At 34.2% G+C, this 14,290-nt stretch overlaps 1 protein-coding gene across 1 annotated transcript; it reads right to left on the reverse strand.

Moving 5' to 3' along the window:
* Positions 1 to 8,280: 8,280 nt before the first annotated feature.
* Positions 8,281 to 12,648, reverse strand: LOC122966558 (interferon-induced protein 44-like). The gene is made up of 7 exons (XM_044330791.1): positions 12,273 to 12,648; positions 12,081 to 12,111; positions 10,615 to 10,816; positions 10,005 to 10,157; positions 9,711 to 9,882; positions 9,500 to 9,600; positions 8,281 to 9,372 (listed from the first exon to the last, which is right to left on the reverse strand). Exons 1-7 carry the CDS (start codon positions 12,304 to 12,306, stop codon positions 9,202 to 9,204), a joined length of 864 nt encoding a protein of 287 aa, XP_044186726.1. The 5' UTR covers positions 12,307 to 12,648; the 3' UTR covers positions 8,281 to 9,201.
* Between the last annotated feature and the right edge of the window lie 1,642 nt (positions 12,649 to 14,290).

Raw genomic sequence — 14,290 nt, forward strand, 5'->3', positions numbered from 1 at the left:
TTTTGAGGAAGCTCACCACTCTGGTTGTTGTTGAACTCCTGAGGGCTGACACCACATAATAATATTGTGTGGCATCTGCAGTGATCTCCCAAAGCGCAAACTGCGCTTCCGTCTGGGCAAACCAGGCCAAGGCAGACAATTCCCAGAACTCAGACAGCTTTAAGGAGACTGCATTAGTTGCCATGTTCATGAAGAGATGTCTCTGGAGACGTCCAGCAGACTACACAAATACTATTTATAATGAATCGTGAAACAGCTGTTTACAGTAAGTGTCTGTGCACTGCCTTTAACTCATACCAATTAATGTCAAATAAGAAATGGTGTTTTCAGCAAATTATTGCAATATGTAATCATCAGGTGATTTCAACATTGTCAAAAATATATTGTATTTATGTCCAGTTTTTCTAAACGAAGGTGGTATGTAAAATTTGTTGCTGGTTCTCTCAAACATGCATTGTGCGGTGAATGTGAAGCATCTACATCATTGTTTAATTGCTCCCTCGGCCTTCAAAGGGTCGATCTCATCAAAGACATCTTGAGTTTTCACAGTATTGAAACGCAAACATGGTGAAAGGGATTCTCCCGAGGGGAGGTGTCGTAGGGAATTGAACTTAAAATGCACCAAATGAACTGCTCTGCAAAGTATCATGGGGCCTGACCTCACACTCAATATAATGGGGAAGACAAAGCAGTTGGCTTTCTAATGTCCATGGTCCAGCAGTGGATTGCATTTAAGGAATAGAATTGAGGTGATAGGTGAATGTGATGTAAACATCCCAATACCACTTCAAAGCAATATTCAGAGCAAGTGAATTCCACAATTCATCATGGTCCATTGTACCACAGCAGTCCACTTGTTGATGGTAACACACCTGTGAGCTTGTTTTAGGGACAACAATAATCAACAGAAACCATGAAACTGATGCCTGGCTGGATTCAATTTGAATATTATTAGGCCTTCAGTATGCCCACACATTAGAGGTGGAAATCCTGAATCACTTGGTTGATTCAAATCACTTCGTTCAGTTTAGTTCCAAGATTTGTTGTTACTGACTATGGAGTTTGTTGTATGTTTTTCCTAAACTATGCATCACCATTCAAATGTACATCAGTTCATACAAAAGTACAATAATTGAATCCATCACTGTTAATATGGCCCAAAATTCAGTGGAAAACAGTGTATTGTACAGTATATTGCACTGAATATAAAATTCAAAAAACACCCATTCAAAGCAGACAAAATGGACAGAACAGTATAAAAGAAATATCTAAAAATAACAAAAAGCACTAAATCACAATAATAAAAGTCAAGACAAATATTAAGCACTCACACTCACCAGCATCCTTCCAGCTCTCGACACACAAGGCAACTCAATACCATAGCAGACACCTCAAAATTAGTTTACATTTTATTGGTACTGTATGTTCATCAGTTAATAATTATGTTATTATTGTGTTAATAATTAAGTTTCCCAGTGTGTGATATATATAATATCCCATGCCTTATCATTTGTCATTACATATCAGTATTCATATCTTATCTCTGATTTTTTCCTGACAGAGGGAAACAGCCACCAAATAACTAGTCCTTAACAAAGTTACAATTGAATAAGTGATGAAATGCCTTCAGTACTCAAAATACTAGTATAGTATTTAGTAGTAAAGAAAATCAAAATAATGTTGTAGAGCATGAAATGCTTTTATGGGCTACAGATAAGGTGAGTTACCCTTCCCAATTCATGATCAGGATAGTGTAATTGGCTTGTATATGTAAATGACTTTGTGTCCTGATCCTGCCACAGAATTTCATATGTCATTGATATATGATATTAACTGACATGTGCGGCATCAAATAATAATCAGTCAGACAAAATACAGCAAAGTAAGTTTTTTAAATTGACATTAGTGATGTTTAACCGCCCAGTTTATCTAGAGTTATTAATTTACATTACTTTTATGTTAATGTAGCTTGATAGTTTGGATAGCTTGACTGCTGATGCATTCCCACTGTGTATCATTTGTCCACAATTACTGTAATTAACACCATACAGGTTAAAGTTCTGCTTCATGCTCTGTCAGAGAGAGGATGAATTGCAGGGAGAAATGGTGTTGAAAGAAAAACAAGGAGAAAGTAAAGAACTGATTCAAGAAGGAAGAAGGTGCAACTGATTCAAGATTTAATGAAAAAGTTTAAGGAGGAAAGCGAAACACATAGAAGCAGTCTAGGTGTCAGGTGAGGAGAGACATGAACAAATTCAACAGGAGGCAGAGAAAACTCTTAAAGTCTAACTTACAACTGTGTCTAGATGAATTACTGTCTGGGTAAAAAGGCACAGTCTGTTATCCAAATATAAACTAAATAACATCCCAACAAACAAAAGTCAAAGCATGAGATTGAATTTGAATACAGTACTAACACTACACAATAATTCAATTGACATGATGTTTTCTTAAGCTGTTTAAAGGTTGTTGACCTCAATAACTGTCAGTAGACTCAGCACTACAATTGACAGAAAGTTTATGTTATTATGAAACATAAAATGCTGATTCATCATACATCTGAATGATTCATCTATAAGTCAAACTGTTGTCTTAATTTGGCTTTAAGTTTGAGCAAATTAATTCCCCATGAGTCAGTTTTGTTATTTTGTTATTGTACAAACATTAATCTATATTAAGAAGCATATAAACAGTGTGAGAATCGAGATTTGTTTTTAAGATAGAGACTGATTTGTCCATCTATCCATCCATGAGGCCTCACAGCCACAATAGACTGTCTGTAGTAAGGTTTACCCAAGCTTTCATTTACCACTACAGCCCTGGGCAGGTTGTAAGAGGAAACACAGTGAATGATTACTTTCTACTTTTTAAATGGGTTTTAATGTTTCCTTTATAGTTTCAGCTCTATGGTTTATATATATATTATGACATACAGGGGCTCTATTTGGGTGACCACTGTCTACTGGCAGTGGGGACACACAGTTTGTCCTGGGATGTTGTACAATGAAGTTGTTACAACTACGTGAGTCACTGAAAATGAGAAATGCACAACATGTAAATTCTTCATATTAATTTATCAGCTGGAAATGAGTGTATATAGTGCCCCCTTCCTGCATCAATTTCTCACTGCAGTATTTGATCATCTATTAGATTAAAAACACATTTTAGAACATAACATTGGCCAGACAGGCTGGCAGTGATGTTCACAAGATTGTGCACCGTAACATCAGATTGGCATCTTCTATATTTGAAATGTGGAGGATTATTAAATGATGTAAAACAACTGAATGTACAGTAATTGTTGAAAGATAAATGCTGACCTCTTGTGGATATGTACAGACATGCTCAGACACAAATATGCAGACCAAAACTACTCAGCTATTTAGAGTATGCATAATTTGGACAATATTAAATCATTCCCATCTCTAACAGTGCATTGTAGGAAAAAGAATTTTGGTGTGCAGTTACATCCGATTCACATTTACACAAAATTTATGTGTATGTGTAACTGTAGTGGCCAGCCTGTCAGCCAGTAGGACATTCCTTCTGTTACTGCAGACTGTGCGTTTGTGAGCTGTCATTACCAGAGGATCAAGGGCTAAATGTACTGACTGCACTGACTTAGAAAGACCAGCAGAGGCTGACATTTGTACAACAGTAATTTAGGAGCAGTCCTGGATTTTGCTGTTTCACTGTATTGTAGTATATGTTTATAGTAAGTTTAGGTTTATTGAGGGTTTTAAGGGTAGTTCCGATTGTACACAAAGACTTACGGAATTATTTTCAAGCCTGATGACAGAAAAAGCTAAAAACTTAATCATAACTTCATTTCTGAAAGGTATTATGCAGAATTATGCCAAGACAGTTGATAGCTGTTCTTGACTCATATGAGGCAACTTTACTCTGAGGCTTAAATTTAGTTTCATACATTTAATATTCATTGACAAACATCTCTAATTACACTCTGCTACATTCTCTGACGGACAGAAATAAAATCATTCGTACAAATTTAGTTTAGTTTTGGGATTTTCTTGAAAGTGTAATTGCGTTACAACTGCATCGCAAAATATTTGTAAAAACCACAAGACTGTTTCAAAAATATAGCAAAGAGCAGAAGAAGCTCTGTCATGTGGAGTAGCAGGAATGGACCCAAATGCAGAGACCGACATGCAGAGTTGACGAAAACCTTCTTTATTCTTGCAATGGTCAGGACAGAACAGGGCAAAACAGAACCAAACAGAACAAATGATCCAACAAGGCCCAGCTGAAAACCAGACCTTAAATACAAACTAAACTAATCAGACAACGAGGAACAGGTGACAAGACACAGGGGCAGACTGGGAGCTGATAGGCTGAGAAGACACTGAGAGCAGGGCAGGGCTAATAAGGACAAATGCACGGCAGGTGTAAGGAGGAGTACATGAACACAGGAGGAGTGAAGGAACACACAAGGGAAACACAGAGTAACAGAAAACCAAAACCCAGAAAACACAATAATCTAAATCACAACCCAGCATAAATCAAACCATCCCAGAATTACATAAACTTAAGTACACAACACTACAAGCTAACTAATAATGCAGTCCTCTAAACCCTCCACCAAAATCTTAACAAGCAAAACCATATGACTAGAAGGACTTGACAACAGAAGTGTAACACAGGAAACCCCAAGGAACACAAAAACACAGAGTCCAAAGAACAAACAGAAAGTCCAGGCAGGATGTGACAAGCCCTTCCTGAATACAATGGATTGTTTTACAAGATGGTCTATTGTATGAACTAGAAGGGATTGCATAAAAGAAAACTACTGACAAAGTTCATCATTTTTGTTTTTTATTGCAGCTTTACCTTAAAACTAATGCACCTTTTGTTCACTCTTTGTAATTAATATATAATACACTTGTAATGACTACATTAAATTGCAACTCAAATACCAACCTACTGTATGTTGAATTACTTTTTATAAGTGCAATTAAATACAACTTGATTAAAATTCACTTTAAGTTCATTCAAATTGTGTAGTACCACAATGAATTCAAAGTACACTACTATTGTATTTATTTACGTCATACTTAGTAAAACAGATATTTGTATTACACACACTGGTATTGTCTCTCAAGAGTATTTAAAGAAAGCTATGTAAAATTGTATTAAATACATTTTCACATGTATTCTATAAAGCCCACTTCAGAATACTGCATCCCACTGTATTTAAAGCATACTTTTATGTAAAATGATTTAAGTGTGCTTAAAAGAACTTTACTTGTTTTACAGTTTTTACAGTATAAAGGTACTGCATATGAATGTACATATAAGAGTATTTAAATACAGCTAGATTAAAGTACACTTTAAGACATTGCATGAAAACATAAAGTAAATACACTTTTAATTTTAAATTTAAATTTAATACAAAAAAGCAATAATGTGCTTTAAATGCACTTATTTAAAGTATACTTAAGTGTAATTTTTATTTTTACTAGGGAAAAGTTGAGGACAAGTCAACTCTGGTCACAATGGAAGGCCTGTGGGTGTGTGCCTGATATGAGCACAAACACAACTTTTTTCTTGTTTTATTGTTTTTTTATTGTTGAAGCCAGACCATTGTCCTTCTGCTTGTTGTACGGATGCAGATGCTAGGTAGACTCTTGTTTTAGCCTTCCTCCAGTACAAACTGTACTTCCGTCAGCCCCTGGCAGGGAATATCACCACCTGCTGGTGTAGCTAGTAACCACACATCACATTTGTGGATTTTTTCTACAGATCAACAGGAGGGAAGTAAAAAATGTCATGTGGCCCATAAACTGACAGGAAGCATTCCACAAATATGCAAAACCCATTTCACATGTACAAATGGACCCACAAATGTGTAAATATGACTTTACATGTATTTTTGTGGTGAAACCATTTACATTTGTAAAACCTATATCATGTTTTTTTGTGAAATTAAAATACATGTTTACAGAATATGCATATTTCCAAATCACTCTGTATTTTTGTGGATATGACTTTACACAACACAAATAAAAAAGTACATGTTTGTGGATAGTGAAATATTTGTGGATCATGGTACACATTTGTGGATTCTCCTCTGTGAGTGACAACTATTAGAGTCCAATAAAAACTTCCATACTCTCTATTAATCAATCAATCATCAAACCAGGTTTTACATCAAACAGTACTCAGAAACATGTTCTTAGTCCCACAGATCAGTGCTGCATCAAACCAAAGGCAAATGGAGTATTAATGAACTAACAGATTATTCAACAGTACAGTGCCACACAACTGAAACTTACACCAAAAGCTAGGGGCAAAGGGTTCTATGCAAAAATCGTCCATCTACTGTCTAGTTCATTCCTGTTGCGGCCTTATCTTAATCAATCAAAATATGAACGTGAACATGACCAGTTACTTACCACGATTGACATTTTCTGCCTCACAATAATATGGTGCTTTTCAATAATTGTTTGGCATACCCTCATTTATCACTCCCTGAACACTTAGCACCATATATATTCTATATTATATATTGTCCGCAGTCCAGGAGTTGATTGCACTTCCTTAAATTTAACTACAGCACTATCAGATATACATCTAGAGAAGACATTTTTGTGTTTTATGGCGTATAGTCCAGTAATAGGAATTCAAAAGTTATTAAGTAATGGTCTGATAAAATAGGATTTTGTGGAAAAACTATTAAATGTTCAATTTCGATGCTATATTTCAGAACAAGGTCAACAAGGGTGTGGTTAAGACACTGAGTAGGTTTATTTACACTCTGAGAGAAGCCATTGAGTCTGATAATGAGATAAACGCAGGGGTAAGACTATCATTTTCGACATCCACATGAATATTAAAGTCACCTAATATAATTACTTAGGAGAACGGGCCAAGAGGACGGTACACTATAATCAGCCAGGTTTCAGTAAGACAAAATAAATCAATATGATAATCTGATATAAAATTATTTTTTAATATGGCTTTACAGACAGAGATCTAATGTTTAAGAGTCCACATTTAATCATGTTGTATTTTGTTGTATTATTGCAGTTCTGGTGTAAGGCTGCATCACCTAGTTGTATCTTGTGTCAAAACCTTAAGACATGATGTTGTCTAGTCTTCAGTGGAAATATCCTTATGAATCCAACTTCCAAGCTGAGATTTTGGCAGAACCAGATGTTAAACCTCTATCTTTGCGGTTTTTGTTCTTGTTGTTGTTTTTGTTTTGTTTTTTTCAAATATGAAAGAGAGGGCCTTTCCAATGATTTATTTTGTGCAGAATAAATAAAGCTCATTATTTGCAAATATTTAAAGAAGTGTTTTGGAATGGTATAGCCTAATTTGCTGTGATTTACTCAAAGCTCATAAATGCATAGTCTCTGTATAGATCTCTTCTTGGTTTTTTTTACCATTAAGGTTACATCTAATGTTCCCACTTTGAATGAAATATTGCCTCAAATTGATCTAAAACAAGATAGCACATTACTTACTGTATATTCATGTTCATACCATTTATTTATTATGTTAATCACATTGGGTTGGCTGTGTTTTGGCTCTGGTAAGGTATATTTAGGCACAGCCAAGTACAGATATACTGTAAGTGCAATAGTAACTGAGCACAATGTGATTAAAGATTCCTCCATGAAAAATCAATATAACATTATAGTTCTCAACTATGCTAACCAATAGTCCAGCTGGAGATTCGTAATATAGTGAGATGACGTCTGTGATGCCTTTTATTCCATAAAAAATGCTTAAATATTCTGTTTGGGGACTAAAGGGAATACTTTGAAATAAATATAAAAAATTATATTCATTTTTAATCTATTTAAGCTGCCAATTAGAGAGATGGGTAAAGACATCCTTAGATTTCAGCACTGATTCAATTTCAGAGTTCAATGCTGTCATTTCATCTAACTGAGGAGCAATTTTGATACCCAGATAAGTTCAATTCTCAGAAGTCTGAAGATTTTAACTCTCTTTTTCATTCATTAACATAATTGATGAATTTGAGGAAATACTGAGATAGTTTTCCAAACAAATCAGTAATATTTAATTAAATTTGCATTGAAATATCACATTTTTCTTAAAAAAACAAGATAGCAAAAGGAGCTATTTTATGTTTTTACTTACAATTTTAATTTTGATTCCACTCATTTGTTGCCATCTATGCTGTTTATTTATTTTGCTATGATACATGGAAAATGGAAATGTATTTTGATAAAAAAAATTGACTACTCATTAAGTGTTCATGAATTTATTTAAGGGTAATTGTGGTGGAAATTCACCTTTCAATAAACAGATTTTACAGACAAATTCAGAGTTGAGCGTTTTATTGTGATCACACAGCACACTTGCATGTGGGTTCACTCTGAAGGAGTGAAAACCTCATACTAAGGATACATGATACATTTATAACGTCTCTCAGCCTTGTAAATGATACTGACAAATTTCAGACATCTGCTAGTACCTTAGTGCTAGTACATTCCCTTATCTGTGTCTAACAAGCAACAATCACGTCCATAAAGTGAGTAGCTTACACTGCGCCCTTGAACAAAAAGCAAAACATGATAACAGCATATCATTGCTACAAAGGTTATTAGTCAAGCACAAAAACAGTTTATACTGGTTAAACTTTTTTTTTCCATTACAGCTATAATATTTATTTAAGAAAACAAAAGTTTATTTTGTTCTTATATGTAAAACCCCAGCAAATATCTACACGGAAATTATTATATTTAGATTATATTTGCATTCTACAAACTTAACCGATGACACTTTTGAATTCAAATAATAACACTTCATTACAGCGTTACTGTTCCACCCTTTAAAATCCTCTCTGATCTCTGAGTCTGATCTTTGTCTTTTAAAACTAATAATACAACAAAATGAAAACAAAAATCTCAATTTCACAGCAAGAAAAAAAACAGTCATCCAGGTTTTAGTTACAACAGAATGATTTGTGGCTTGTTCATATTCAACAAGGTAAAATAGAACAGGCTAAATGACAAATTTCCAAACTCCCTTAAGAATCATGTAATGTAAAACTATCATAATAGATGCCATATACACTATATCCATTCTAGATGAAAATTGCCACAAGGTGTGTAAAATACTTGCTCAAAAGATGATCTACAATGCGAAAGGTATATTTCTAGATGAAGTTGTGCCATTTTTTTGATGCTGCAATCAAACAGGTTTTGTTCAGTTTTGCTCCAGGTTGTCCAGGAAGTCCTCTCCATAGTTTATTATCTGTCTCAGTGTGTTCAGTATCATTGTGTCAATGTCATCATTTGTGACGATTTCTGAACTGTAGTTCTTCACAAGAAAGATGCAGCTCAGTGGAAGGCCCACCGACTGGCTGAACATGTCAACCTAAGTTTTAAAGAAACAGTATTTCAGTTCACAATTAATTAAACTGTGCTGATAAAAACATAATGAAATGTAAATTTATAATATATTCCCAAACACTTACAAACAAGAAATTAAAAAAGAAAGTTACCTGTTGCTTCAGATAATCGTTTTTATAGACATTTTCTACATTTGTTTTAGCCATAGGACAGGCTTCATCAAGTTTTGTTAGAATTGCCAATTGGGGAATCCCTATTGAGACAGAAAATGTGTCAGTATTTTTTGCATGTTATTTAGTTTTATATGAACTGGGGCACCATGACTGCAAACAAAGTGATAAGCATCTTGATGCCTGGTCCTACCCAAGTCACAGGCTGCCCGTCGTACATCCCTCATTTTCTTCACAACTTTGTCATCCATTAAAGATACTTTACCAGCATCAACAACAAAAACCAGAATGTGAACTTTGTCATCTAGTGTGGGGCATGGGTTGTAACCTTCATCACCCTCAGACAATGGAGATTTAGGATCAAACTGGAAATCAATTTAAAATTAATCCATTAAATGTGCAATTAAAATATGTTTTCTTTTCTGTGAAAAAAACAGAACAGTTAAAATAAATTATTTGAACATTGTTAAAGATTAAAAAATTGTACCATGTAGTTTTCTCTCACATGTCCTTTCATGGCCAGTTTGATGTCTTCCACATGGACTCCATGGTTATTTCCTTCCTCAAGGCCCATGGTGTCATTGAAAACAAAGGGACAAGATCTGGCTGAGTTTTCAGTCTTGATTTTGTGAGTTTTGTACTGTAAAAAATGAAGGTACAGTCATTTTCAAGCTCTCATATTGAGTTCTCATATTGTTGTTACAGTCGATTATTACAATTATTACTGCACTTCATTCTTTTTTTTGTCTTTCTCCCCTGTCTGTCTCTCGTAATCTGTTGACTCAAATCTTATTTTTTTAGCTGACGCGGAATATCACTCTTTACCTCCAGTTTTGCATATCTATAATGTTAATATTTGTTCTTCGTAGACAAAGAAGTCTGAAAAAAAGTTTAAAAAATTGTGAAAAGGGAACTACAATCATTTAAGATTATATTGCCTTACACAACTTGTAATTCACGTAATGGCAGTAATAACATCTGGTGGATTGATCAGTGTACTGTTGTAATCTACAGATCAGCCACTTGATGTTTTATGTTGTACGAAATACATAAAGACTGATAACTTTGCTTATAAGTAACACAATCAAAAGACATACTTGAGTGGTGAAGCTGCCCCCAGAGGTTGCATCTGTGAAAGCGTTGCTACAGGTAATTCTGCCTTGTAAACAGCTGGTGACAGAGTTGATGAAACTGGACTTGCCAACACCAACTGGTCCATGAAGCAGAATTCTGAGATGTTTGACCTTTTTCTTTTTTGGCTGATAATTTTCCACAAAGCTGAGATCATCAGTTTTGTTCCTTTTTAATAGAGAAAAATATCAGATTAGACTAGATTAAAATATTAAATACATACATGTTTACTAACTCTCTTGCTAAACTAAAGTATCATTATACAGTATTTTACTCTCACAACAAATTATTGTGTGTGATTATTCTTAGTGGTGTTTGGTGTCTTATTTGTTTTTTCATTCACTTTCTGAGTGCTGGAGCTCTTGGGCTTTATGTTTATTTTAGAAATAACATCATAACACATGGGTTCGAATAGTTATTATAACTGTTGTCACCACCATTTATCCACCATTATGTGAGAGAATAAGTATCAAAATCCTTTACTAATACCTTATAATACCTAATACCTTATAAATGGAATATAATATTATGGTTATATGGTATGGGTATAAGTATGTTTTAGTGTATAGTCACCTGGAAATAAGAATTGTTGTGTTTTCGTTACCTTGGGATGAGCCCTTCATATCTACATAGGGAGCGGGTCCTCTTCTACAGAGCCTGCCATGTTGCAGCATCATGTTTCTACAGTAGCCCAGAATGGACAAACCAAACACTGGCTCTAGAGAGGGCCTTTCACGTTTAGCATAGGCTCTCCTACTCACTTGGAAGGGGGGGGGGGGGGGGGGGGGGGGCGCATTCAGTTGGTTGCAACCTCACCACTAGATGCCACTAATTATTACACACTGGTCTTTTAAGGAAAAGTAAACCATGATTGCAGTAACACTCACCGGTCCCTGTCAGGGCATTATGTTATTGTTGCTTAAGTAAGGATATTGGAGATAATAAATGAAAATTATACAAATAGTGACAATCAGAGATCTCACATTTGGGGAATTTTCTTTGGTACCATCAGATAAGTTTAAGGATAACACTTTCCCCTACAGGCTCACTAAATGTTCTACAACATTTAAGATAACATCAAAAAGTACTAATTGTGTCAGCCAATAAACTATCTAAAATGTTTAAATGTGTTAGGTTAAGTGTGTTTTGGCTGCTCCTGTCAAAGTTTGCTTCTGTAAATGCTGAGTAACTTCATTAGGACAAGTCAATAGACTATTTTCACGGCAGACATTCTGACTTGTCAAAGCAGGAAAAGTCGAAAGTGCAGGCTTAATCAATAACATTAATGATGGTTCTATTCCATTACTTGTCCCAGGAAGCCATGCCAGTGAGTGAGCATGCACAATAGAGCCCTGGACAAGTCAAAATGTCTGCTGAAAAGCAAAAGATATGTAAGGTTTCAGCATTGTGTAAAGAACACAATGGTACTCACTTTGGCATCTCCCTCCATGGCTTACTTGAACCTGCAGATATATAGTTTACATAAGACATAAGCCATATTTTAAACCACTTCATCAACAATGTTTTCTGTGAATGTTACCATAATTAAGTTTTTAACAATGTTATGCAATGTTTTGAATATGTTACCATGAGAAGGCGGAGGTGTTAGCAGGTCAAAACTTACCTCTTCCCATAGCTGTAAAGTAAGACATTAACATGTAAATGTTGAACTTTACCCTAATATCTGAGACAACAGTTAAGTCATTGCCTAAAACCAAATAACATAGAGACTACTACTTGGTAGAAAAGATCATAAATATTTTCAAAGCATATCAAATTTAAGGTTCACAATGAAAGTGACTTTTTTAATCTTTCTGTATCAGTGGTAAATTGACTCAATACAGTATAATGAAAATAGTCATTTGTTCAGTATTAATGACTTTCTTCAAAACTAAGATTATTTTTTAGTCTTACTTTCAGTAGTATATGGGTATTTATTTCACTAAATTACAAAATAAATTAAGTTGAGTTAAAGGGAACATATTATACACATTTCCACATCTGTATTTTTATTTTGGAGCTCTACTGAAATATCTTTGCACAAATTACAATTACAAAAAAACTTATTTAACTTTATGGCTGTTTTTTGCAGCCAATCAATTCAGTTCCATCTAAAAGCTCTTGTCTCTTCAAGGTCCTCCTCCCGATTAGCCCACTCTGTTCTGATTGATCAGCTTCTGGAAGCTGCCCCAAGGGAACAGATGGTGTTTATGGGCGCACCTGACAAGCTGATGTCATGTTATTGGGAAAGTTAAAAAACATTTGCAAACGCAGCATTTAGGGCAGGCTGAAACCTGGGATTTTTTCTTACAGGGAGCAAACATTCACATCAAGTTTTGGAACGCTGACTGTGTTTAACACAGACATCCAACATCAGTATATAAAAAATATAAATGACAGACAAAAAGCACAATATGTCCCCTTTAAAGTCAAATGTCAGCAAAATAGACAATAGTTTATCACTAGTTCTGCAATATATTTAAATTGTTAAGAGGAGGATAATTATGGAGTCATAGGAGTGCCATAAAAAGAATAAATCTGTAAAAGAATAAAAAAATAAATGTGGAAATATAAAGAGGAATAAATAAAATAATAAATAAGTAAATAAAAAAATGTGTAAATATAAAGACAAATAAATAAAAGAATAAATAAATGTGGAAATATAAAGACAAATAACAAAATATAAAAGAATAAAGGAGTGCCATAAAAAAGAATAAATCTGTAAGAGAATAAGAAAATAAATGTGGAAATATAAAGAGGAATAAATAAAAGAAATAAGTAAATTTAAAAAAGTAGAAATATATGAACAAAGAAATATGAAAATCTATGAAAATGCTTATAATTATTCTTTTATGTTTTATTATTTGTCTTTATAGTCCTACATTTATTTATTCTTTTATTTTATTTGTCTTTATATTTCTACTTTTTAAAATGTACTTATTTATACGTCTTGATATTTCCACATTTATTTTATTATACATTACATTATTACAGATTTATTCTTTTTTATGGCATTCCTATGACTCCATGCATAATGGTATCACCATAGTTGTAACTAAACTGTACTGAAATGCTTAAGGAAGACTATAACAACATAAAAGCTATTTGATCTTCTAATTAAACATGAAAACTAACAAATGTCTTCTTTGTTTCACAATCAAACTAGTTCATGTTACTAAGAAAGCTGAAAACAGACATAATAGGAAAACCTTACCTCTACAGATGTTTCTCTGGAACAAAGAGACTCTTCAAGTGCTAATCGAAACTGGAAATGTTCTTTTATATACCCCCTAAATTTAGCAGCAAACCATGTGATTTAAAAGATGACATGCACTTCTCAGGCTTTCACTTTCAGTTTTGGAGGAGCCTGTATTTGCAATAATATGTGCATGGGCGTAGGTCATGCTTCAGATATGCAAACACATTTAATGCAACAAACTTCATCTCTATTAAGGGAGAAGAGATTGTGGTTGTTTAAAATAGAAATATTTTGGAGCCCATCCCAACAACATACTAGACTGGAAAAGAAAGTGGCTTTCTACAGGAAATGACAGAGCAGACATTCAGTAACTTTCTGAGGAGGCTGAAGACATTCAATGCATTGTTGTTGCTAGTGCAATATTCTTTGCTGCTATCTGTTGT

Source organism: Thunnus albacares, chromosome 17 (genome assembly GCF_914725855.1).
Source record: "Thunnus albacares chromosome 17, fThuAlb1.1, whole genome shotgun sequence".
NCBI lineage: Eukaryota > Metazoa > Chordata > Actinopteri > Scombriformes > Scombridae > Thunnus > Thunnus albacares.

Coding starts and splice junctions, on each gene's coding strand:
- LOC122966558 (XM_044330791.1), bottom strand. CDS start 12,306: ATGTTAATGTCTTACTTTACAGCTATGGGAAGAG. Junction 12,112..12,272: donor CTTTACAGCTATGGGAAGAG/GTAAGTTTTGAC, acceptor ATATATCTGCAG/GTTCAAGTAAGCCATGGAGG. Junction 9,601..9,710: donor ACGGGCAGCCTGTGACTTGG/GTAGGACCAGGC, acceptor CTGTCTCAATAG/GGATTCCCCAATTGGCAATT.